General features: G+C 35.0%; 2 protein-coding genes across 3 annotated transcripts; one reads left to right on the top strand and one right to left on the bottom strand.

Annotated features, from left to right (window-relative positions):
* The first annotated feature begins 621 nt into the window (after positions 1 to 621).
* Positions 622 to 3,607, top strand: Cdc5 (cell division cycle protein 21). Its single transcript, XM_017613273.1, has 6 exons — positions 622 to 815; positions 874 to 1,139; positions 1,198 to 1,328; positions 1,397 to 2,174; positions 2,243 to 3,299; positions 3,362 to 3,607. The coding sequence occupies exons 1-6, from the start codon at positions 771 to 773 to the stop codon at positions 3,506 to 3,508; spliced, it is 2,424 nt and encodes an 807-aa protein (XP_017468762.1). The 5' UTR covers positions 622 to 770; the 3' UTR covers positions 3,509 to 3,607.
* Ptpmeg (protein tyrosine phosphatase Meg) lies at positions 3,591 to 27,709 on the bottom strand. Of its 2 annotated transcripts, none has more exons than XM_017613258.1 (13): positions 26,964 to 27,709; positions 12,338 to 12,821; positions 8,640 to 8,747; positions 8,469 to 8,561; positions 8,246 to 8,387; positions 7,616 to 7,824; positions 7,340 to 7,513; positions 7,080 to 7,231; positions 6,666 to 7,004; positions 5,898 to 6,595; positions 5,212 to 5,836; positions 4,908 to 5,085; positions 3,591 to 4,822 (listed from the first exon to the last, which is right to left on the bottom strand). In XM_017613258.1, exons 2-13 carry the CDS (start codon positions 12,479 to 12,481, stop codon positions 4,730 to 4,732), a joined length of 2,955 nt encoding a protein of 984 aa, XP_017468747.1. In that variant the 5' UTR covers positions 12,482 to 12,821; positions 26,964 to 27,709; the 3' UTR covers positions 3,591 to 4,729. The 2 variants fall into 2 exon arrangements, with proteins under 2 accessions (XP_017468747.1, XP_017468753.1); XM_017613264.1 differs by having other exon boundaries at positions 7,340 to 7,492; positions 26,964 to 27,708.
* Positions 27,710 to 27,908: the final 199 nt, after the last annotated feature.

Here is a 27,908-nt window from a genome sequence, read left to right as displayed (position 1 = left end):
CTGCTTTCTAATATCTTGTCATATTTGTCCAAACCCTGTCCATGATAAAAACATTAAGGTAAATTCTTTCCATCTCATAAGCTGGTAACAAAGTATTGCCCCGTGAAATATACAATGCCAGAATTTGCACAATTCCTCATAGCTGAATTGCTGAATATTTTAACTGCATTACGAACGTACCTAGACTCGCGGTGACAACAGCAGTAACATTTTTTGGTAATACAATTTTTCGGTTACAAAATCTTCGGTAACGTACAGAATAGCCACTTTAAACGCACAATTTAGGTAAAATTATGCAACAAAATGCTTTAAAATGTGTTGTCATGTTGAATTAACTCTTCTTTACTTGAATAAAAGTGTAAAATAGTGGTGCTTGTGATGTAAACAAACGCTCAGCTGACGAACCCGCTTTCGCAAACTTTTTTCTCAAAACCAGTTACAAATACAACGTCGCGTTCTTACGTGATCTTGTATTTTTGGTTCATGGGCCCTTAGGTGATTTGATAAGCAGGTTTGATATAATTGGGAGTAGGATTTTCAACATCGATCTTTCCGATATCGTTATTGTTCAGCCCGATATATCGCCATATCGATTTTACATGCAATGAATTAAATCTACTCATGATATCGATATTTTCTTAAATATCAAACATTCCTAGTATATACTGTGCTTTTAATTGGACAAAAGTCAGGAGTTATCCGGAAAAACCGATTTGGATATAAACAATCAACTTTTGAGACAGGTTCAAGTATTTAACTAATACAGCAAAATGCCCCGAATCATGATAAAAGGTGGGGTGTGGAGGAACACCGAGGTAAGTTCTCGATGAGCTACTGTGGTCGTCGGGCTAAACTAAATGTCTTGATTTATAGGATGAAATTTTAAAAGCAGCGGTTATGAAATATGGCAAAAATCAATGGTCCCGTATTGCGTCCCTTCTGCATCGTAAGTCCGCTAAACAGTGCAAGGCCCGCTGGTACGAGTGGCTAGATCCCAGCATTAAGAAGACCGAGTGGTCACGGGAGGAAGATGAAAAATTGCTGCATTTGGCTAAGCTAATGCCCACGCAATGGCGTACAATCGCGCCTATTATTGGACGAACGGCGGCGCAGTGCTTGGAGCGATATGAATATTTGCTGTAAGTTATAAGTGAACATGCACAATTGTGTGAGTAATATTAACATTATTACTTACAGCGACCAAGCTCAACGCAAGGAAGATGGGGAGGATGCTGGAGACGATCCACGTAAATTAAAGCCAGGTGAAATCGATCCAAATCCAGAGACAAAACCTGCCCGCCCCGATCCAAAAGATATGGACGAAGATGGTTTGTACATATGTTCGTTTATAAATTATTACATTAATTAAACCATACATATTTTGGTTTTTGATTAGAATTGGAAATGCTATCAGAAGCGCGTGCACGTCTTGCCAACACACAAGGCAAGAAGGCTAAGCGCAAGGCTCGCGAAAAACAGTTGGAAGAGGCTCGACGTTTGGCAGCATTGCAGAAGCGTAGAGAGCTTCGTGCTGCGGGTATTGGCAGCGGCAACCGAAAACGAATCAAAGGCATTGACTATAATGCAGAAATTCCATTCGAAAAACGTCCGGCTATTGGATTCTACGATACATCAGAAGAAAACGTCGAAAAACTTGGGCCGGACTTTAACAAGATGCGTCAACAAGATCTAGATGGTGAGTTGCGCTCAGAAAAGGAAGAGCGAGAGCGAAAGAAAGATAAGCAGAAACTGAAGCAACGCAAGGAGAACGACATGCCCTTAGCTATGCTACAAAATTTGGAACCCGAAAGGAAACGATCGAAGTTGGTGCTGCCTCAGCCGCAGATTTCAGATCAGGAATTACAGCAGGTTGTCAAGCTTGGGCGTGCTAGTGAAGTAGCTAAGGAGGTCGCAGGTGAAAGTGGAGTTGAAACCACAGATGCACTGTTGGCCGATTACTCTATAACACCGCAAGTTACAGCGACGCCACGCACCCCTGCGCCATTTACCGATCGCATAATGCAGGAGGCCCAAAATATGATGGCCCTGACACACGTAGATACGCCATTAAAAGGTGGGCTTAACACACCATTACACGAATCCGATTTCTCTGGAGTACTACCAAAATCAGCTACAATTGCAACACCCAACACTGTAATTGCCACACCATTCAGGTCAGTATCCATAAAGTTGAGAATACATTAGTGAGCAAAATTTTGTATACATTTTTTTTTATGTATAGAACACAACGCGGAGGCGAGGCGGGCACACCTGGATTCGCGACCCCGGCTTCCAATGCACTTGTGCCAGTAGGCAAAACACCGCACGCTGGCTTGGGTCAAACCCCCATACTCGTTCGAGACAAACTAAGCATTAACCCAGAAGACAATTTAAACGTCGGCGATACGCCAGCAATTTATAAAAATTATCAAAAACAACTGAAAAGCTCCTTACGCGAAGGCTTAGCAACGCTGCCTGCTCCGCGCAATGATTACGAAATTGTTGTGCCAGAGCATGACGATCAAGAACCTTCTGAGGCAACCGCGGTAAACGTGGTCGAAGACCAAGCAGATGTAGACGCCCGCGCAATAGCAGAGGAAAATATCAAACGCAAGCGGGAGCTGGAGAAACGTTCACAGGCTATTCAACGCCAACTGCCGCGTCCAACTGAAGTCAACACCAAGATTTTGCGCCCTCAATCTGAAAAGCAAAATCTCACTGATATGCAAAAAGCCGAAGAGCTGATTAAACATGATATGATCACAATGCTTTTATATGATTCGGTGAAAGATCCAGTGCCAGGACAATCACAAAACAAAATTGAACAGCTACAAAGTTACTTCAAATCGAATCCCTATGAAGAATTCAAAAAGCTAGATTTAGAGAAGGCGGGAAACTTGATCAAAGAAGAAATGGAAGTTGTTAAAGAGGGCATGGGACATGGCGATTTACCGATGGATGTCTACTCGCAAGTGTGGCAAGAGTGTTTGGGCCAGGTGCTTTATTTGCCGTCGCAAAACCGATATACGCGCGCAAATTTGGCAAGCAAGAAAGACCGTTTGGAATCGGCCGAGAAGCAATTGGAGCAAAACCGGCGCCATATGGCTAAGGAGGCTAAGCGTTGCGCCAAAATTGAAAAGAAACTAAAAATCTTAACCGGCGGCTATCAAGCGCGCGCACAGGCAATGATCAAGCAGTTGCAAGACACATACGATCAAATCGAGCAAAATTCACTGGCCTTGTCAACGTTCAAATTTCTGGCCGAGCAGGAGGCAGTGGCCATACCCAGGCGTTTAGAGGTATACGGTGATGTTGCTCTTACTTTTCCATTATACTAATTAATAATTTTTCTTTTTTCCAGTCGCTGCAAGAGGATGTGCGTCGTCAGATGGAGCGTGAAAGGGAATTACAACAGAAATATGCTAATTTGCGCGAGGAGCTTGAGCAAGCGCAACAAGAAATAGAAGCCTATAAAAACAGCGAGCAGAATACGGATTTTGCAAATTGATTGCATTACCAAAGCTACAAACAATTCAAAAGCTAATTGCAAACTATAAACTCGCTGCTTAAGTTAAAATAAAACAAATTCATTCTACTTTCAATCTAAGCGGATGTTTTTTTTTTTATTTTCTTTTACATTAAAATAGGCCCATTCAGCTTTTGAAATGAGTGGGTCCGTTATATGTAGCTGTGAGTACGGGGATACAATAAATATTTTATTTGGTGCTACAATACTAGTAAGTTGATAAATCTTTCTTAATGGAGCTAAATTATGCCTACAATTTTTCATTCGTCATCCACGCTTCGTAGACGCAATGTATGTAATTTCTAAAGGATTAAATGATCAAATATCGCGATAAAAGCATGCCACTTCTGTGGCATGTGTAACTTGCTAAACTTTTGTATGCATTTCTCATGTCTTAAAATATCTGTCTCACACATTTTTATACATATACTACATTGATATTGCGCATATGGTTAGACGTATCTAATTGATAGCATGCAAATCGTACAATAAAAATTTAGAATTGCGTTGCAGCACTTGTGTGTAAATTCATTTTTTTTTATCAATTGTCTTGGTGATTTTTTTGGCTGGTAATTATACAAAAAAAAATACCTTCATATTTGAATTGTCTTAATGCACCAAAAGGCAAGCAAAGATAGAAGTGCAAAAATTCCGTAAAATTTACCAAAAATATACGCAATTCAATGCACTAACACAATATATGATTAAATCGAAAGTAATTTAGTTGAATATACATACATTGAACAATTCCGCATTTAAAATGCGCCCGAAACATTGCGTACAAAAACTCTATCTAAAGAATTTCTATGAGCAATTATGAAATATAAGCATACATATACATATATTGATTTAAATATACTATGTTTAATGTGGATTAAGAAAAGAGTGGTACTACTCATACGTGAATAAGTGGTACAAAAGCACTAAAAGCACTAAACAAAGTATTTATACAATAGAAAATAGTTGGATAGCAAAGGTTCATGGCGGTCACCAAAAACATTTTGGCCTGTTCTCACCTACATACATATGTATGTATATAAATCGATTTAACCATGTCAACTATATACTGCATTTAATGGCTGGACAAAGTGTATGTATATGTAAAGATTAGTAATATATGTTTTTGTTGGCTTGTTAGCAACAAAAATTAACAATACGCGTTTAACATGGCTGTAGATGTGTATGATATATTAATAATTATTGTTAATTGTCTCCAACATCATCCAGAGCAGCACTGGAGCGTGACAACTTCATATACGCAGCACAAATGCACTCACACACAAATCGATATTGGCTCTGAAAATTGAAAATAACCAAAAAATTAACCCATTTATTCAGCAATTGCCTAAATTCAGTGCATATATATATTTGAGCCACTTACCACATTTTGCACCATACAGGCACGCTGATCGCGCATTGTGCGCACTATGTCCAGCGGATAAACGGGCTCTCTGATTTCCATTAGCGCCAATGCTGTATCCATTAGTATGAGCACACCTGTACGTCCAATACCGGCGGAACAATGCACTATCACAGGGGGATTTGCCGCACTAATACACCTGTATTTTTAAAAAGCATTCAATTATAAACGTAGCGGTGTGTAAGTTAAATTTAACACATATGTATTATCTACAGTTATGGAATTATATAAAATTCCAACATTGATTCTATAAAAATATACTCACTGATGCACACTAGTCGAAACCGGGTTCTCATCTTCCGGCGTCACTCCATTGCTGGCAGCACATTTCCGTTCACTCATCAGTCCACCATTTTCATCGGCATCGGCGTCCAGTAGCCGCACTTGTTTCAGACTTTCTTCGATTTCCTGCAGCAAAGTTTTATTACGTGCCACACGCACACGCTCTGTGAATTCGATAAAGAGATTCGGATCCGAGGGCACGCAATGATCGGGCCAAGCTAAATATTGCATGTGCTGAATGTGACGTTGTTCGCCAGTGCGCTTATCACACAAAACAAATTCACGAAAGACAAAACTACCCGTCTCATCCGGCTGTTCGCTAAGGCATTTGACCGAAAAACCATCACCCAAGTGCAACTCATCGCCAGTAACTGGCCAATACTGATGGCATTTCTGGCGACCCGCCTCCATAACCGTGGTAAGCATGACTATCAAATGGCTACTTTCTTGCTGCACCATACGCCAAAAGTCTGTTGTGGTATTTGCTAGAGGACCTTGCGTAGCGATATAACGATTTACCACACCGCTCGGTATTTCCATATTTACATAATTGGCATTGATATAATCGCCGGTGGCAGAACTGACCAGTGAAACGCGCGTGCAATCATCTAAAAAAAAAAAATCATTTATTTTTACAGCCGTTACTTGCTGTATGTACAATTAACTTACATGGTGATATGTCCCGATACCGATTCTTAGCAATATTTTCCGGTTTCCGCGCCTCTGTTATCGCCAATTCGGGATTCTTTCGATACATCAGCTCGTACTGTGCCAATAGCGCACCAGATGCTAGACCGTCGCTCAAAAGCAGTAAGCTCTGCGTGAATAATGCATCGCCATCCAATAGATTTGAGTGAGATCCAATTTCATCGTTCTCCGGCACGTACTGATATAGTGGCTCCTCCTCCGATAGTATAGCGCGCATCGCCTTTGGGCGTACAGTGAGCAACAGTTCACCGCTCTGTTGATTGCGACTTTCTCGTATCATTGTCACGACCTGATCATGTTGCAGTCCTACAACATCGTGCCCATTAATCATGACAACCTCATCACCTTCACACACACGTGGTGTGCAACGATCTGCTGGCGTGTTCGGCACTACTTTCGATACCTGCACAGGCAGTCCAAGATCTACGCCACCCTTAACGTTAAAGCCAAAACGGCCCTGCTCGTCGGATTGTAGACGTATAGTTACCAAATCGCTACCACTTTCCAACACAGTCGACGTGTTGCCATTTATAAGCGTAGTGATTGGCGGCCCAAGGCGCGATGCAACATTAATTGAGCTCATTATCGGACTGTGTGCGCCCGAACTGTAGGTTGGCGGTATTGGTGAATCAAATCGTCTAGCTATTATTCCAGTGTCACTAAAATCATGTAAATTATAATTTATTTTTTGAAGATAAGAAAGCACTGTCAGGAAGTAGTAGCGCTTACAGTTGTATATCGTATTCGTCGCTCTGCTGTTCCCAGGCCTTTCGCGGTATTGTTTCAGTCTGCTTCGAGGTCACTTTATTGTCATGTGGACGGCTCGTTTTCGTAATAGTCAAAATGGACGTATGTGTTACCAATGCGGACGAGGTGACTTTGCCATTATGCGAAACGCTACCGTTGCTATCCGAGCCGCTGGTGCCGTTCACCATCGGGGACGGGGCAACGGTAGAGCCCGCGGCTATAAGACGTTTGCTCGGCGAACGCACAAATGCCTTGTGCACGGTGCCGCGCTGCTTGGACTCTTGCACAGCCTGCAGCTCTGTGCGTCCGGAATAGTAGAATCTGCAGTGGTAATAGAAAAAAAATTGCTAATAAATGCTCTGAAAATTATGCGTTCGAGTATAAGTATACACTCACTTCGAGCCTAGACTGATGTTTAAGAAACGTGGAAGCCGATGTGGTCGTTTCAGACGGAAGAAAGAATGGTGTTCCACACAAGATTTCCACAATGCTTTAGCGTGCTTGTGTGAGATCATGCCGAAGCCCAGCAACGTGTCATAGCTTTCCGACTAAATATTAAAAGAATTATTCTAAGTTTAGTATGATTTCAACATTTGTTTATTAATAACAATAAAGAGATTATGTTCATAAAACAAATCATTTTTAATTTAACTTACCGGTTCTCTGCGCAGTTGTATGAAAAAATCTTTGCGTTTGAATGAAACTTTCACCATTTTCGACCAGGAAAATGTATTTATACGCAATCCGTTTTGAAAAACTAATAACCCGATCGCTGATACGCCTAGCTGCAAGTCTTTGCCATTAGAATCCTGTAAGACAGAGGAGCCCAACTAAGCAAGGTACATTGTAAAATACAAACTTTTAAATTGACCGAAGAATATTTTGTTTCATATAATGGAAAGTTGTCTGCATCAATAAGTATCGTTACATACCGTAGCTTTGTGTAAATCAATGCCGTATAAATCAAGTCGTTTCGCATGTTCTAAATAATTATACTCTGCATCAGCTGGTAATTGTCCGCGATGCAATTTATGTAATTCCGATATCTTTCGCTCGGCATCTGGTGTTTGTTCGACCAGCAATTGCATGTCGCCCAAGTATCCTGGCTGATGTTCCGCTGGGTTGAAATCGCCCAATTCGGCTAAAAGTGCATAAATCACAGACAAAATTTTTACATACATTCATACATAATATGTGTTCGGATGGAATATGTATGTAGTAGCTCATGTCGAAAGGCTGGCTTTAGTATAATGCGGCATTCACTGCATACGATTGCGAATGACTCACTGGTGGCGAGCCATTGAAGAACTTCTGGCAAATAAACGTGCAAGAAATAGTTCCGATAGTAGCAAGTCAATATTCTTATTAGGTCTCATCAAAAAATTCCTTGTCGTTTAAAGAATAGGAAAAGGCAGCTTCCCGACATAAGCTATTATTCCATGCGAACACAGATATGTATATGTATGTATGTACATACATATATATTTAAATTGCATACTTTGTACAATTTTATTTGCATATGTATGTATGTATGTATGTAGTTATGTGCGCTCGGTACTTACATTGCACAGTATAGCTGGCAAGTAAACATTGCGTGTTGACAGAGCATGGCAGTCTTCCCAGCAGAATATTGCGTTTTATTTGCAAATAGAACTGATATCTGGTATATTCCTCTTGCAAACGACTGGGATCACTTACATAAAACTATAAAAGCAACAACACCAAAGTTGTATGCATTGGTTAGGCATTAAAAATTCTCATATTTTTTTTAACAAACATTCTTACCTTAACTCTAAATTCTAGCGTTTGAATGGTGTCATTTTCAAGAGCGAGGCTACTGCATTGTTTTTTAAATTGCTTATGCGCATCTACCCATCGCTGTAATAGACGAACATAAACGAAATGAAATTAATATTTTTAATGGTTCAACTTTTATTTTGGTAAATAAGTACTTACAACAACATCACCGGGCTTTTGTGGAAATAGCAATCCAAAGTAGTCCCTTTCGGATAGCTCTAAGAAATGAAAAACCTGATCGAGTAATTCAGATCCTTTAGCACGTTTCTGTGGAGAAATATGTGAGAAAATATTTATAGCGGATGCGTATGTATGTTAAATAAAATAAGGAAATATGAGACTGATATATAACGGGTGATTTTTTAAGAGCTTGATAACTTTTTTTTAAAAAAAAGTTATCAAGCTCTTAAAAAATCACCCGTTACATATATGTACATATATGTAACGGGTGATTTTTTAAGAGCTTGATAACTTTTTTTTAAAAAAAAGTTATCAAGCTCTTAAAAAATCACCCGTTACATATATGTACATATATGTAACGGGTGATTTTTTAAGAGCTTGATAACTTTTTTTTAAAAAAAAGTTATCAAGCTCTTAAAAAATCACCCGTTACATATATGTACATATATGTAACGGGTGATTTTTTAAGAGCTTGATAACTTTTTTTTAAAAAAAAGTTATCAAGCTCTTAAAAAATCACCCGTTACATATATGTACATATATGTAACGGGTGATTTTTTAAGAGCTTGATAACTTTTTTTTAAAAAAAAGTTATCAAGCTCTTAAAAAATCACCCGTTACATATATGTACATATATGTAACGGGTGATTTTTTAAGAGCTTGATAACTTTTTTTTAAAAAAAAGTTATCAAGCTCTTAAAAAATCACCCGTTACATATATGTACATATATTATATGTTTACTAAAAAATCCCATGCCGAAATAAGTAGATACTATGTATAGCTTCCGCCCGATTTATATATGTATGGGCAATATTCACTGTAGTAGACTTGGTCTTTTTTCGAGTTAAAAACTTGTCTATAGTAGATTGTTGTGATAAAAAGCACAATAAATCACTGATAAAAGTATTGAAAGCAAACTTGCATTTATATTTGTATGTGTGTGTTCGTGACTAAATTTGTCGATATATCTTATTTCTGATTAAAATATTGTTAAGCCCGCTATATGAATGTCTTTACGCAGTCTTATTTTATGCAGTGCAAACAATTATTTTGAGGTAAATGAGTCAGAAACAAGTAAGAGCAGTTCGTATCCCTCAATAACATCAGAAAATGTTACTTTAACAGTGCAGACGATATTTAGGTAGGCCTTCTTAAATTAAGCCATTCTAAAAGGCCTACTCTCAAGAAGGGATGAAGAAAAAGCTTCCCTGCATGGATTCTAGAAGGGCTTTTTCTATTCACAATTTACGCGAAAGTATAAGCTTATATTATTTAGCATAGATAGATAGAATGTTAGAGGCTGTGCAACCTTAGGTCTATTGTGCCCTTTAGCATTACAAATGAATTTAAAAATGCATTTTAGATTGCAATAAAATATATTGGATATGAACCTTAAATAAAACCTTTAAAGAAGAAAAATGTTTATGAATTAAAGGAGCGGTTTTATAAGAGCTCCTCCAAAGGCCTTCTAAAATACGTCCTACAAAGCCCTTCTCATGATGAGAATCTTGCAAGTTTCCCTGCCAGCTGTTGTCCATGGTTGCACTTGAAACATAATAAATTTTTATGGAATTTTTAAAATTCTTTCAGATGGACAAAAAACAGGATGTACATGTTTATTTCTTGTTGTTCTGACTTTCTTTAACATACATTCCAATTTCTCTATCGTACTAGCTGTCGAGTTTCTTTAATCGACTTTGGTTGCAAAACTGCATACTCAAAAAAATTCTAAAAAAAATTTAAAAATTTGTAAGTTTGTAATGTACTCATTTTACTCAACATCGGTGTAGAAAAAATTCATAACTCGAGGGGTGCACTCTACTATAATAATACTATATGTACTTAAATATTGCGCAATACTCAGAGCCATTACCATTGTGATTTTTTAAAAATTTTTTTTTTAGATGGCATATTTTCAAAAACTAATTTTTTTATCAAAAAATGTGTATGTAAAAATTTTTCAAGAAAAATTTTTTTTTAAATATTTCTTTTCATAGACAATTTTGATGTGTGTATGTGGTATTTTCGAGATATTTGGAAAACTAATAAATCGATTTGTTTTGATTTTTGAGCTGTAAAGTTTTTAAAAATGTATTAATCAAGCTAAAATTACATATTTATTTATTATTTATGTTTATGCATCAAACCTAAAAATTTGAAACAAATTGAACACATGAAGTATGAACCCCGCTCGCTTTGGCATGGAACACCCCATATGCATATTGTACTAAAATCCACGTACAAATCATACTGAATAAATGTAGTATATAAAATAAATCACGCTGTCGCAGATTTTTTATTATAAGTACATGACAATATTATGTATATCGTGCATACATGCATGCATAAGCATGAAGGTTTGTTTTGAAATTCATTAAACATTTGTGCGTTTTATGTTTCTTGTACGCTGTGGCTCTCAAGTTCATTTGTTGGCCAACATATCTATACATACATAGTAAGAACATATGTACATAACTGCATGTAGCAATGATCAATTTCATTGCACTGCACTTGTATTGTAAATTACAAAGCAATTAAAAAATTAAATAAAACATAAAAGAAAAAGCTAAGAAGAGGTATGAACCTACATAAATAGCAAAAGAAAGCAAAGATCTTGAAATGGAAAGCCATCGGTGGGTACTATGAGCGATGGGCAATGGTTGTTAACTAGAGGTGGCGATATTTGGAATATTTTTTTTATTTTATTTATATTTTTATTTTGAGATTTTTAATTTCATCTCGGGATCCCGCAGTCATCCGATTAGATTCAATATGTTTGCATTCTCGATATTTTTTAGTTTTGTAACGGTATTCACAAAAAATAATAACACTCTGGCTTACTCGGTAAATTCAGTAGCGTTTTTTCTCTATTAGGTGTGGCTGCAAGCTTGCGTCTGCCTTATAGCAGCAAAAACGTCCGCCCGATTTAAAACATCAATGTTTTTTCTCGGATTTATATATGTATATTGTAAGGAACTATTTGACATAATCCCATATGACATTCGTTTAATGTTGAGCCTAGCAATTAGAACAGGCCAAAACCACCATATATAGAGGTTTTACTGTATTTCAAACAGTTTCAGGGTTTTACCTGTTTTCGAGATTATCATACCTAGTACGCACATTGATTCTACACTATCAAAGAGCACAAAACGAATGGCAATGCGAACGAAGGCTTTTTGCTTTGTATTTTTATTTTTATTTTTTTTTTTATGCTCTGCGCTATGCGAATGCCCGGATGAGTGCGCTTACCACTACTCAACGAAACAATAAACAATCAAAAAGAAAGCAATTCAGCATTTAAACATATTAAAACATAAATGCGCACAACGTAGTCTCCTACAACATTACGATATGGATAGCTATCAGTCTGAGTATACTTTCTATTTAGTCATTAGTAGATATGTATGTATGTAGGTACATAAGTACTTAGTATTGCGGTATGCTGTAGTGAAAATACGAATACACATTTGAATTATAGACGCTTTTATATTAGCAGATGAAATGTACGCCATGGTTGGATTGTTGGTTGGTCAACTGTTGAAATGAGTAGGCTACTTATCGTTTTGGCGCTGCGCAGTTGGAACCCTGCCCTGATTAGTTATGATTTTTCCAACTATGTAACTAAGCATACCTTTGGTTTTGTTGTTATGTATGTATGTACATACGTACGTACCTCTATCCGAAAGGTGTGCGTTGTGTCATCTAAAAGCAGGACAGTGACACATTGTTGGCGTTGTTGTTTCTTATCGCGCGCCAGTTCTTCACTTCGTAAACGACAATTTGCACTTAAATTACCCAAACGAAAACGTTCAAGCATCGCATTTGTCCATGGCAATGTAAGAGCAATTTATGAAGATTCTCTTAAAAATAAATCTATTGCTTACGGCTTAGATATTTCCTATTATATGTATTATGTATGCAAGTATTTTTCGGCAAAAGTAGTGTTGGATCGCCGCTAAGTTGCTTGGCTACTTGGCTGATTTATAATTTCATTGACAGGGGATATATTCGATTTGATTGTACTTTATGTATGTATGTATGAACATACATATAACTTTCGCAGTTTTTAATGGACCTCCTCTTACATTAATCAATGCTAATTGTGATGGACGTTGTTGACCACTAATTGGATGGATTTATGTGATGGATTATGTTATCTGTAATTAAAAAAAAAAAGTATTTAAAATCAATCAATTGTATAGGATTATTAATTAAGATGTTCAATAAAATATTTCACTGTTCCAAACATATACATATTTCATTATCTTATTTAGGCTTTTTTATTGCGATTCCTTATAGTTCTTAATTTTTTGTTTATTTTTATTTTTTATTTTTTTTTTACAATACACATTCTTCGTTCGTGAGTTTTGCTACTCGATGGAACACATGTCCACATTCATACGTCTATAAACTAAATAAAAACATTCAGAATGACATAGTATGTATGTATGTATGAATGTAAATATACTTGGTTGTATGAATATTAATTAATATACCATGTCGTCATTGTGTTCCCCTATGTATATTTGTATATTCTTACATCCAATTCACTGGCAAATGACTCCCGGTCCGAATAAGTCCATATGCACATACATACATATGTACATACGTATGTGTAGTATGCGAAGGAAAAAGTGAAAAAAATGTCATCACTTCCGGCTGGCACTGATGAGCAAAGTTAAACTTTGCCAATACGATTTATGTGGATATCTAAATACTTATGTACATATGTACCAGGGTAGCCAACTAATTTTTCGTAATTCTTCGCATTCGACAATGAAATTCCCCGATTTTCTCCGAAATTTCATAAAATTCCCCACCCATAGATATCCGCTTATTTACAAAAAACTTGTATGTCTTTTGATACACTGCTGGTCGTTCTCTTTATTGTATTCATATGTATGTATTTAAAAACCAAACCATACGTTTATAAAGTTAGTTAGCAAATAAAGAATAAAAAATGCACATATAATATTTAGATACATACATACAGTCGTCGATCCCAATTTGGACCAGTTTTCACAATTGTTTTTTTTTTTGTTATTTAATTTGAGTTATTTTTTTTAATATGGTTCATTCTTTAACAAAACCCATATAAATCCAAATTTCAAACTTTATGCAATATTAAAAAAAAAATTAACAAACTGTCGTAAAAATTTCGAGCATTTTAATTAGATTTTCTAGAAAGATTTTTGAAAGTTTTGAAGCCAACTCAATTCTAGTGTAATAAAAAGCAAGTTTCAAGTGGCTGAAAATTAATTAACACCTACACTGCCGGAACAAAGTATTGGCACAGCAAATTTTTCACAATATACATACATATGCAACAATTTTCATTCTAATATTGTTCCGCTAATTTCGTATAAAAACATGGCCCATTCTACAACAAAAAACATAAAAATATAATTCCCAAACTTTGTGCAAACCTCGCAAAAATCCAGCAAATCTTCATCAAAATTTTCAACTTTTTAATCCGATTTTTTAGAATTTTTATGATACCGTTGATTGCAGTCTCTTCCATACAAGAAATTTTTTTCGAAAATACTTTATGTGGAAAAAATGCAAAACACCTTCAACCAAAAAAAAAATCTCAAAAATCAACGCGATTTTTGACTAACTCCGAACTTGCATTTTTTTACTCGAATTTAATTCGATTTTCTAGATTGATTTTTGAAAGTTTTGAAGCCAACTCAATTCTACTGTAAAAAAGCAAGTTTCAAGTGTCTGAAAATTAGTTAACACCTCACAAAGAAACAGTTGAAACACCGATTTGCCACGTAAACTGAAATTCGCCGCAAAATCGAGGAATTTCCGTCGAGTTGGCTTCTCTGATAATGTACATTAAATATGTATGAACCTATGTTGTATGTATATACATATTTACATATGCACATACATATGTACATACATATTTTCATTCAAGCATACTTCTTACAAACTCACACCCTAGACATAAACATAAGCGCAAATGCCGAGGTGTACAATCATGCGACCGCATTTCTGACTTAATTCAAAGAAAACCATACTTTGTTTTTAATAAATATGTACTACAATTATTTCCATTTATTATTTGCGAAATCGCCAATTAGGAAGAATTGATTTGAAACGATACGTTTGTTTTCACGACTGCGGACATATCGTCCCAGTTTACATTTTTAAATCCCGCCAAGAGCTAGCATAATGAGAGGAAATCGCTTAGAAATGTTGTTATGAAATAGTAGCTAATACCCAGCGGGCTAAGGGCATCTCATTCACTAAATTCTCTGGTACTTTAACACTTCTAAAGATACGTTAAGAATCCAGTAACTTGTAGTATAGTTCAAGTTTACGAAGAAAACTCTGCTCTGAAGCTCATTCTTTAGATAACGATATACATACACATCGCTAGCTTAGAGGGAAAAGTTGCTAAGTCCCTATTTGAAAATTGTACAGGCGAGGAAAAAAACTTCTTATAGCCATTTTCTTCAAGTATTTCGCAAAACTTTGAATACAACATTTTGCCTGCTTAAAGCAAAGACAAACTCCGTACGAATCAAAGGGATTCGATCTTTATTGAAAGATTTCGTACTATTTTAGCCTTATCGAATTTTCGGAAAACATGAACCTTGAAGGACCTTTACCCTTTTCGAAACGATGCATTTTTAGTTTCTCTGGCCTCCTGCATCAAAATATGAGTTTTCATAAAAAGTGGACTTAGCAACTTTTCACTCTAAGCTAGCGATATGTAATAATACATAATGACAATAATAATAATAATAATAATAAAATGGCGTTTACACATGTAAACATGTATGCTAGTATTTTGCTGAGCTTCTCCTCCGATTTGTGGCGTGCGCCTTGATGTTGTCACACAAAGGGGAGAGATCTACAGTTTAACGCCAACTCCGAAGGGCGATTGTATTTTTTATGAGACGCTGTTTTTCATGGCAGAAATTCACTCGGAGCTTTGCCATTGCCTGCCGAGGGGCGACCGCTATTAAGACAAAATCTTTTTCCGATATTTTTTCCGATATTGCTTTGACCAGGGCTTGAACCAAGGCCCTGCGGAGTGGAAGCGCGCTCCGCTTACAACTACACCACAGCGGCCGTTTAAGGTACAAAACCGCGTATCGTGGTTCTGCAAAACCTCGTAACTGACATTTGTGCCAAAAATGAGATTTGCACACCGGAAGCTCCTGACACCAAGCCTAATCCATTTATACCCAAATATTGGTATTTAGATATAAAAGGTAGAGATACTTAATTAGGGATAAAACACAGAACCGTCTTGAAATAAGACAAGTTTTTCTCGCTCCTGTAAAATTTTGGCAACTATATGTAAGTAAGTACATATTCAGAATTATCTGTTCTATGCGGAGCTGTGTAGAGTTTGGCTTTATATAAAAAAAATTGCACCTTCAATTGTTTCCAGAAAGTGTCACAGTATCAGAAGAAAGATGTACAACATTTACTTAAAACTTCCTCCCTTGAAAAGACGAAACCGTCTAAGTAGAGGCAAGCCGTAGCCCGAACAGAGGCATTCGTGATCAGATGACGGTATTGCTGGGCACTTTTGATATAAAACTCTTTACACAGCCGCATTGAAATCTGTTGGGGTCTTATTAAAAAGCAAACGGTTAGAAAGAACCCAATAAAATAGAGTTGAAAGTGGCAGCTACAGAAATAAAGCCAAAAGTTTGTAAGTTCTATTTTGGGTAGGATTGCAGCTGTTATAAAATCCCAAAGGGTCATACTAAACATCAAGGCACTTGATTTATTGTAACAAAAAAATTATGGTGTTCTAAAGGGAAAATAACATGTCGATTCAATTGTTAAAAAGTCTATGGGCCTTATTCTGTATCACGAACGATAGGCAAAACAAACGATTCGTCTGCAGACGACAACCTCTCTGATTGCGATTTTAAACTCTATCGGTCGTCTTCGTCTTGCTTTTCATACATTACGTTGCAATGGTCTCGGTTGCGTTTGAACCGGCTAAAATGATGCCGCCGGACTAATTTTTGAAGCATTCCTCTGCAGACGAATCGTTCCTGTTGCCTATCGTTCGTGATACAGAATAAGGCTGTATATCTTACAACAAATGCTCTTTATGCTTTAATTTAAAAATATTTTCTTTTCTTCTTCCAAAGCTTTCGAAATCTTTTCGTTTTGGTTTTTGGAGTTCCGTCATTAAATTTGACATCGCTTCCGAAATCATTTGGAATGCGTTTTTCTCTCCCATCCAGAGTCTGTGTTGGAGTTAGGCACCGATGAATAAACCTTTTTTTTTGTGACTCTAGTATTAAAGTTGCTACCTGGCTGATTTTTAGAGTCAATCTAAACGAGATTTGTTTTTAAGTCGAAGCATCATAGCAAAACAGAAGAGACAGTTGGGGTCAGGCCTATAAATTCAAAAGGGATATTCTCGGAGGCTTGCAAAGCCCTTTCTTGGTGCACGGGTTACACGGTAAAACCCGGGTTTCCTATGGGGACAGCTCTGCAAACAGTGCAATCCGCGCACCATACAAAAGATGTCCACATTGCCACTCTCCACCTTGCTGATTTTTCTACAGGGTTTTATCTGTCTATGCAGGTCGGTTCGCTTAACTGCGTGCGTTGTTAAGCTTATAAGTATTTAATCTCAAAAACAAAGTACATAAATATAATTTCCTGTTGGCATTTAGCCGAGATGGCCTAAGTGATATTTTAGTTTTAATGCTTTGCAAACGTAATCAAAGAGCCAACAACAAAAACACCTGTGAAAACAAGTACGTCAGTGCTGTACAATATTTTGCAATTTTTGTAAACAGAAACAGGGCAAAAAAAAAAATAAAAAAAAAATTCTATTTAAAAATTTTTCAGAACTTTAACTACGCCATGGATGTGTATAAAATGTTATTAAATTATCAAAGAAAGTGTATGTCAGAAGCCGTTTTATAGCATTTAGTCATTTTTTGTTTGTTTTTATGATGTCTAAATTGAACGAAAAAATACAAGTTAAAAATATGTATGTACATCAGGGTGGTCCAAAAATGTATGTGAAAAAGTAAAGTAGGAATTTTTATGCTCTCACCCCCAGGACTGTTCTACACCGAAACAAATTATACCCCTATTTTTATTTTGAAATCAAAAAATATTTAGAGGTCGCTGAAAGCGCTCAGAGTTTTTCATGTATTTTATACAGCTTTTGGTTGAAATGTTATAGAATCCTTGAAAGACAATATTTTTTAATAAGAAAACTCCGTTTCTCTTCAGGGGACTCCCGTTAATAATACCCGATTGTTTATTTAACGATTTTGGCGTAGAACATCTGACGTTTCAGTATGGATGCCATGCTCAAATGTTGTAGTTGTAATTTTTAGAGCTTCACAAAACAAATTTTTGAAAAAATTAGCTCATTTTTTTTTATTACCAAACCACTCGAATCATTTTGTTTTTATTTTCTCTTATAAAAAATTCAAATTTTTTCAGATGGCGCAGCTCCGGTGAAATATTTATAACCTAATCGCACCTTATGTACATAAATACGTACATAAGTACGTTGATTGCAGTTAATGTGGACCTGTTTCTCTTTTAGTAATCTATCAATGCATTATACGCGAAAACTTTTCGGTCTTCTCAGATCTGTACCGTTCGTTCGATTTTGGAAAAGGAGGGTTGCCACCAGATTTAAAAGTTCAATTCAACTTGAATTAATGGACATAGCTAATTTAAATATGTATCACAATACGGGTGTCAGACGAAAAATGTTTTAGTTTGAAATTAGTTTTAACACAGTGTTATCACCTGTTTACAAAGTAAAATTTTATGTACACGATAGTTAAAAAGAATTACTACAATATGGACATCCTTTGAAGAAACTTTATTTCTAAACTGCATGTAGGAGCGTTGCCACCCGTTTACATAATCAAGTTCAACTTAATTTAAGGGCAATTATAAGTGTCAGACGACAGAGGTTGTGGTTTAAAAATATTTTGAAGAGGATTGCCACCTGATTACAAAGTTTAATTCAATGTATGCAATAAATAAATGAATTACTACTGTATGGATATCAATCAAAATGGCTATGAAAAACTTTTTTCCAAACTATATGTAGGAGCGTTGCCACCCGTTTGAAAACTTAAACTTAACTTGAATTTCGTATTCTACGTTTAAGATTAGGGCTGTGGCTTCGACTGATCTTTTTATTTATAGTAGTTACTATATTTTATACGTCCGCCAAAAAGTTCAGAAAATGCAATAAGGGACCAATAAAAAATCGTTGGTATTAAAAAATGATTAAATAAACACTTGGGCATTGTTATTGTAAGTCTCGTAAACTAGAGTTTTCTGATCGAAAAATATTGATTTTTAAGAATTCTATACCATTTCTACGAAGTTGTTTTTTTCCATATAAAATGCATGGAAAACTTTAAGGGCTTTGAGCGACCATTTAATTGCTTTGCAAATCTAAAAAAAACCTTTATAAAATTTTAACTTTTTCAGTTTTTTTTTAATAATTTTCATTTAAAATATAGTTCGACCTATAACTGAAATACATAGTAAAAGTTTGAAAGCTTACACAAAGTTCACAAAAATTAATCAAATTTCAAAAAGTTGTATTAAAATTTTGTCTAGAATTTTTAGAAAGTTTTAGATTATGCGGTTTTATAGTTAATTCGTTTTGGTACAATAATTTTTTTTCCAACAAGCGTAAAAAACATTAAAAACGTGCATTACTTTAAAACGTTGAACCACGTTGGATTTTGTATTCTAGCAGTTTAAGGAAGGTATACTAAAAATTTCAGACCTGTGCTCGCGATTTAAAAAAAAAGTTTTACAAAGAAATTCGAAGTTTCTGAGAATTGCCCATGTACATACATATATACAGTCAGCGTCAAAAATATGAATACCCTGACGTTTTGACCATTTTCTTCTTTTATATTTTCCATACCAATTTATTTTTTTATTTTGTTATAAAAATGTAATTGATTCTACAGCAGAAAGCAGCATTCTTTCAACTCATATAGAACTTTCAATTTGATATAGAACTCGTGAAAATTCCAGAAATACCAAAAAATTTCCATCCAAATTTTCAACTTTTCAATTCGATTTCTTAGAAAAAATTTGAGTACGCAGTAGCCCATTAAAATTTTAATGTAATAAGGCGCAAATTTCAAGTCTCTAAAAATTACCGTTGATTTTTGTGAATTTTTTGTCTTGAGTGTTTCGCATTTTCTTATTTTCATATTTTTGACGCTGACTGTATACACATATCGTCGTTTAAAGTATAAAACCGCGTATGGTCGTTCTGCAAAACCGCGAAACTGACTTTTTTTGCCAAATATTGGATTTGCTCAGCGAAGCTCACCTGAAATATACTAGCCAGAAATGCGATTGCTTTGTAAAAAAGATAACCATTTTGAAATATAAGTGTTTTTACTCTCTAAAAATAATTTATGCAACCTCACATACGCGGTTTTGCATTTTTTGATACGCGGTTTTGTACTTTAAACGAAGATATGTATGTATGTAACTTGTCGAATGTAAAATTTTTAGTCTGCAATTTATGCTTTTTAGTGTACAACATACATACAGATATACTGGGTACATATGTTTACTGACGTATATGTACTGTATACATTAGGGTGGTCCAAAAACAGTAAAGTCGGAACTGTAATGCTCTCACCCCCTAGGGTTGTTCTATATCGAAAAAAAGTATACCCCTATTTTTTATTATGAAATCAAAAAATATTTAGAGGTCGCTCAAAATTTTCCATGTATTTTTATATGGGGAAAAAACACAACAACAACAACAACTTTACGTAGAAATGGTATAGAATTCTTGAAAATCAATATTTTTCGATCGGAAAACTCTGGTTATCTTCAGAAGACTTTAAATAATAATACCCAATTGTTTATTTAGCCATTTTTCAATACTAACGATTTTTTATTGGTCCCCCACTGAATTTTTTGGGGTTTTTGTGGGTTTTTGGCGGACCTATAAATTATAGTTTCGATGAAAAAATGGTTAAATAACAGATAGAAAAATATTGATTTTTAAGAATTCTATACCATTTCTACGAAAAGTAGTTTATTCTACATACAAAATACATACATGGAAAATTTTGGGCGCTTTGAGCGACCTTTAAATATTTTTTGATTTTAAAATAAAAAAGTAGGGGTATATTTTTTTCGATATAGAACAATCCTAGGGGTCGAGAGCATAAAAATTCCGACTTTACTTTTTCACGTGTATTTTTGGACCATCCTAGTGTACATGCCCATATAAATTTATATAGACATGAACGACCACAAGTAACAACCACTAAGCACTGCTTTGACCTCATTTTTGTTTGCGAAAGGTGAAGATTATCATTATGAATACATTGTTAGTCTGAAATTAGTTGGTCCCATTAAGGCAGCTACTTTGCAGCATCGCCACAGACCACGATTCCGCCGGAAACTGAATACATTTAAGCGGTCACAAAGTATACGACAAGTCAAAATGAACAAACAAAAAAACATATTACGGTCAATGAACTCCAAAATAGTCCATTTGAATAATAAAAAAAAAAGTTTTTTATAACATATTTTTTATGGTTTTTAGCTTTTGGTACGGTTTTCGTAGAAAGTTTTACCGTATAGATTTGGAAGTTGTGCAGAAAAATATAATAAATGAATTATTGAAACGAAAGTATGTTTATAGTATGTATGTATGTTTGTAGATATTGTTACTGCAATATAGCTAGGCCTATCTAATTTTTAATTCTTTACAGTGTAGTTATACAGTTTTATAGAAGAAAGTTTTTTTTTTAATTTTGTTAGGTCCCCAGTAGGTAATCTACCGACTTTTGGACAAAGCCTAATTTCGAAAGATTAATTCAGTAGCTGGAAGCCCTTCCAAAAGGACGTCCGTCAATTTAGCACTACACTTTTCGAAAGTCATTTATTGTAGTTTTTTATACACGAGCGCACTTGTTTGTAACAGCCAAAACGGATCGAGATAAGTAGATATAGACAAATGTATACATAAATGCTCAGAATGAATAGAGAAGTCGATTTAGCCATGTCTGTCTGTCCGTCCGTCCGTGTGCACGATAACTCCAGTAAAACTTGAGATATCTCAACGAAATTCGGTATGTAGGCTTTCCTTTATCCAAGGCAAGTATTGGAAGCAAAATTTTGGTTAAAAAATAGTATTATCATGAAATTTTTGGAAAATGGGCGTGACCCCGCCCACTTATGATGAAATGCTGTACGAGCCTTGCCTAGGGCATAGCTAAGACATCTGTTGAAAATCTTTGAAATTGGGCAATAACCACGCCCACCTTCCATATAACGGTAATTTAGAGAAATACGAAAACTGCGATAAATCAGTAACTACTGAAGCTAATTGACTCAAAATAGATAATTACAATAACCACTTAGCAGAAAATTGGATTATTATAAATTTTTGGATAATGGGCGTTGCGCTGCCCCTTATGACCACAAATGTATATCTCGGTAACCGATTCATCAATTTCTACCAAACTCGGTGCACTCAATCACCTTAGTACAAGAAAGAAATTTGTGGAAAATTATTCAAATCGGACTAAAATTACACCCACTTCCCGTATAGCGGTAAATTTCAGACATTCTCCGTGGCACCGCCCACTTTATGACTACGAGGTGTATTTCGCTAACAACTTTATAGATTTCTACCAAACTTGGTTCAATTATTTCATCAAGTCTAAGTCAGCATTTTATCGAAAAAGTTTGAAATCGAGAAAAACCCTCCTGCTTATCATGCAAATGTAGTTTAGAAAAAGTCGACGATATTTGATACCTGCGCCGGGTATATATAGTTCGGTTTCGCTCGAACTTATACTTCTTTACTGGTTTGTTGTAAATTTGTTGTGAAAAGAAAAAATTTGTAGCTTTCGCTTTTCTGAAAAAAAGCGAGTTGACCGTTTTACGAACAAAATTTAGTGTGTAATGCTAACTTGACACCATGCCCCATTGTCGGTACAATTGCGATACTGAAAGTGGTACTTTACATGCACCGCATTTCTCTGTCTGTTAGACCTCAATTACAAAAAAGATTTAACATTCTTAGAATTAGATTTATATTTAAAATTTAAATATTCAATATTAAACATAATATGCTCTACGGAAATTTTTAAATAACATTATTTCTTCACTGCAATTATTTTATATCAATATAAAAGCATGCCATTGCCCGGAGGTTATGTAGACGGTTGGAAAGGCCGAGTTTCCAATGCGCGCTATACTTTTTGGGCCACTCCATGTCTCTAGGTGGTCGAAAAGGCCGGGTTTCCGATCCACCCAGTCGCGAGTTTCCGATCCACCCAGTCTTACAAACAGAATTCACGCAGTTCAACAAAAGTCAGCGCGATTTTGAGAACATCTCAACCCAGATTGAAATTGTCTTCTTGGGATTGTACCAGAGCATAGTTACAATGGCAGAGTGTAGGTTGGATGTTGAGTCATTTGGCATAAGCTATAGATGGTGTTACACAAAACTCTAAATTTAACCGATACCATGTGTATGTAAATATACATATGTATTTACATGTCGTCGCCTCAGAAAACGGATGACGAATGTGCAAAATCACGATTTTGGGATTTTGATGCAGATTTACTAAGATGGACATGCTCTTTCGATTTCTGCAATCCATTTTTTTATATCTCCATTAGTTATTGAGATATTTCGTGCGCATTTTGTCGTATGTTACATAATATTAATGATTGGGTATGCCTTTTGTTGTATGTGCTGAAAATGCGTCACATACGACAAATTCCCATACAAACGTACCTTTTTTTTAATCATAAAACGTTTGTCGTATGTGGCACATACGACAAATTCCCATACAAATGTAATCTTTTTTTAATCATAAAACATTTGTCGTATGTATCGCAAAACTTTGAACTTACGACAATTGGATGGTCCTCTACTATAACGATACAATTAAAATTGAAAATTAAACTAAGTAACTAATTTTAAAATTTTAAATTTTTAAATTTTAGCTTGCACTGAGTCTCCAATGAAATGAAAGAGATAAAAATGTACAAAAGACTGAATTTAAGTATTGTTTTTTGTTTTTATATAAAGAAAACGTATGTTCGTAACATATTTACAGCATAAGAGATGTACAGATTTTTTTTATTAAATACATGATTATGTTTTTGTTATGTTTTTTCTAATAAGTAATCATTATTTAATAAATATGTCTGTTTTTTTCATCAAATTATACCATCGTCGTTGAAATAGATACTTTACTATTGTCGTATGTTCTGTGGACAAAACAAAGTGGTGAGTAAACGCTACTTACGACAAATGTATACGGAATGAAAAGTAAATTTTCTCATTAACGTTAAGAGATATTAAATGTAAAAATATGGGAAATCAAAACTAATAACACCAGCTACGTCTCCTTCAAAAGTTACAAAAATCTACCGTACAGTTTCGGATTAATTCGACCTTAAACTTCAAAGTCAATTTTCTCAAAACCGTGTTTTGTAACATTCGACATCCGTTTTCTGAGACGACGATGTGTACATACATATATGTTCAAATACTTCCACAAACTTATGATCATGAACGAAATATCGTTTTGAGCTTCCAAAATAAAATCCGCAAATATGAACTAAGGTGAACGTCTAAAATAACAATTAACACGTACATTAGGGCGGGTTGATTTGTATGGATGAAAAAAAAATTAAAAATCGTATAGCAAAAACATAATCTACATTAAATTCTAAGAAAATTCTCTGAAGAAACCATGGGTCTAAAATCAAACCCTAATCCGCGCCTCTCGACTTGAAATTTTTTTTCCTCTTCTCTCGCTAAAATTATTTTCTTTTTTTGAAATATATTATGTTTTATTATATTATATTATAGTTTATGCAATAAGTACAGGTTTTGTTTTGAGACTAATTAAAATATTCAATTATCAAAAAAGCGGTTGACCCCCAATTTGCATATCCTCTGATTTGCGTTCTGTATAACAAATAGTTAGAAGTTAGTTTTTTAATGAAACAAATTTTGAGTGTAGAAAAAATATTAAGTGCAAAAGAACTACCTTACTAAAAAATTTTATTCAGAAAATTCGATTTCTTTTGGGAAAACCTATTTGTTCTAACATTTATTTTTTTGGCAAAGGCGGCCATATAAATTTTCAAGTCGAGAGGCGCGGATTAGGATTTTATTTTAGACACATAGTTTCGTCGGAGAATTTTCTTAGAATGTTATGTAGTTTACGTTTTTGCTATACGATTAAAAAAAAAATCAACCCGCCCTAACGTACATATTGTATGTCTATGCTCAAATAGTAGCAAAACTTGCAATGAGTGTTTATAAATATTTGCCTAAATAAATTAGGTTTAGGTTTAGGCACCCGCATTTGCATCAAAAGTGCAGTGTGTATGCAAATAATCGTATTTGAAAGAAAAAAAATTATATAGTCTTGGTCTTTCTTACTTCAAGCTTTTAAGTTTCAACCCCCATAAAGGACTGTTGGAAAACTTTACTAGGCGCTTTACAAATGGTTGAAATGTACATAAACAGTTACCATTTGGATCGATGTGGCTTGCCACCTAGTGTCATACACAATTTGCAACGTTGCATTAATTACGGCTTCGCCTTGTTTTTATAGCAGTTGTGGGGTTTTACTTAGTCAACACAAAGTAACCCCATTGCGGTCTATGCTTGCGCTTTTCTATGTATGTATGTATGTATATTTACAAGTGCATGCATATGAATGTTGCAAATGCATGCATTTATGATATTCCATTTACATACATACATACATATGTACGTAGAATTGAACAAGGGCATAAGTATAAAATGATTTATTATTTATTAGCAGTTGTGACAAAAAGAATTTAGATCACCCAACCAGCAAAATATAATGTTCACGAAAGTGCATTAGGCTGGTCCAACAAAAAAGTTTAAAATGTTAACCTTTCACCCCATAGGATTTTTCTAAATGGAAATAAAGAATACCCCTATTTTTTCGTTAAGAAAAGAAAGATATTTAGGGTATTCACAAGACGTGGTAACCATCGTAAATCTTAAGCTCAACATTTTTTATGTAAAATAATGACTTTAATGGTTTTAGAGGATTTCAAACTACACCGAAATGTTTTTAAACTTATAAAAAATATATATAATTAGCCCCCCCCCCCCAAAAAACCATTTTAACTGTTATTTTACATACAAAAAATTAAGCTTTTACGACGGTTAATACGTCTTGTGAATCCTGTTAATTATTTTATGTGTGGAAAAAGCAAAATTTTCAATCGGAAAACTCTGTTCCTATTCAGGAGACTTCCAATAATAATACCCAATATTTTATTTTAAAATTTTTTAATACTAACGACGATTTTTTATGGGTTCCCCATTGCATTTTTTGCGGTTTGGAATTCGTCTGATTCTTATGAAGTTTTGATTTAAACACGCAAAATGTTGTATTCAAAGTTTTGCGAAATATTTTAATAAAATGGCTGTAAGAAGTTTTTTCCTCTCCTGTATGTATAATTTTTAATTTATAAAATGGGACTTAGCAACTTTTTACTCTAAAGGTACGGTTAAACGTGGCAATGCAGGCGCTTCCCGTGTAAACAGCCATAAAGTGCTTTTAGCAGATTTGCAGAAATCACTTTTGTGTAACTGCAAATGAAATTACGCAAATCCTTTCGAGAAATAATTTCAACTTGCTCGTGTTGCACTAGCAATTTTCGTTTTTGCTGCAAGTGCTGTCGAACCAACCGAGTGCTGCCGTGTGACGAGATTTTTGCCGAATTTGTATAAGATTTTAAAAATGTTACATCATTTTTAAAAAAAATTTGCAGGCCAGTACTATTGTTATGAGCATAAAAATGTCTGGTAACACAGGTGAAAGTGGAATTTTCTGCATACACTGACAAAAGTTGTTCCGGAAAGTGTGATTTTCGGAAATAAAAGCTGCTTTCGAAAGTCACTTTAAATGCAAGGTGTAGCTGCTCCTGTAATCACTTTTGGAACATCTTGAGTTTGACCGACTTTTAAAAAGGACTTGCACTTGCCACGTCTAACAGCTACTTAAGCTAGCGATAAGTACATAGATATACATACACATATATTTAGTAATATATATTATATTCATATATTTTTTTATATGTATGTTTGTACTTTAAAGACATAATCGTATGTAATGCAACATTTTTGTGAATTCCTTATCAGTTAATGTGTAACCTTATTTTTCTGCGAGAGTTTATAATCTAGGAACAACATAAGAAGATAAGAATGATTTATATGTATACATACAAATGTAAAATTGAAATCACTTTTAACTTACCTCGGTGCAATTATAGATTTTGTTTAAAAAATCATGAAGGATGAGATATTTGAGCGGAGTATTAATTAGATTATTCCTTTAAGTTAATATATGTACTTCCTTTTCGGAGGCAGTGACAAATATACGAAATTTTACGTTCCCCCCGTAATGTGCACTAATTTGTATGTACATACTGCGTACAATAGCCCGCAAGATTTATTTTAGTCAGTGCGAGCAGCAGCAAAGGGCAAAGATTGCAAAAATACAGGCTTAAGATGATGAAGAAAGCTTTTTTCACATGCACGGGAGGTATCCAAAGGATTCACTTCTTGCATCAAAAGTCAATGAACAAAAAGTCGTATTCACATGGCAAAATTACTTCCAGTAATTTTCATCATCAGACTGCTATTGAATGTTTTGCTCCAAGGATTTTTCACTAATTCACGTAAATTTATCAAAGTTTATGCGATTCACTTCTGTTGGACATTTATGTCGGCGGCACATACATACATAAATAGGTTGCACAAACTAAAATTCCGGAAAAATTTTTTGCATTTTCGATTAGGCGAGAAAACACAGACAAAAAGATTAGCAAAAGCACTTCTCTAATAATCTTCTAATGCACATTTTTAGTTTTTTAATAAATTAAACAAAAACTAAAAGCTGAACAGATGAACAAAACACCGTCTGCCACTTGAAACTTAAAAAAATCGGCTATCTGACATTTTGCTTTACCACGGAAAACGAACTGAAAATCTCAATCACAAAGCAAATGAAGCAATTATGATGGCGGCCGGTGATAATCAGGGTTGCATGGAAGCGTCCACTGTCGATTTTGACAGGTGCGTAATTATTGATGGTGATCGATTGGATAGAAAGTGTAACATTACGAAGCAATTTATCTAGAGGAAATTATTTCACGACAAAACTTTTTAGATAAATATTTAAGAAAATTGGAATTCGACC

Source organism: Rhagoletis zephyria, unplaced genomic scaffold (assembly GCF_001687245.7).
Source record: "Rhagoletis zephyria isolate East Lansing unplaced genomic scaffold, Rhagoletis_zephyria_1.1 Rzeph_scaffold_00017, whole genome shotgun sequence".
NCBI classification, from domain to species: domain Eukaryota; kingdom Metazoa; phylum Arthropoda; class Insecta; order Diptera; family Tephritidae; genus Rhagoletis; species Rhagoletis zephyria.
This window is presented reverse-complemented; position numbering and strand designations above follow the sequence as displayed.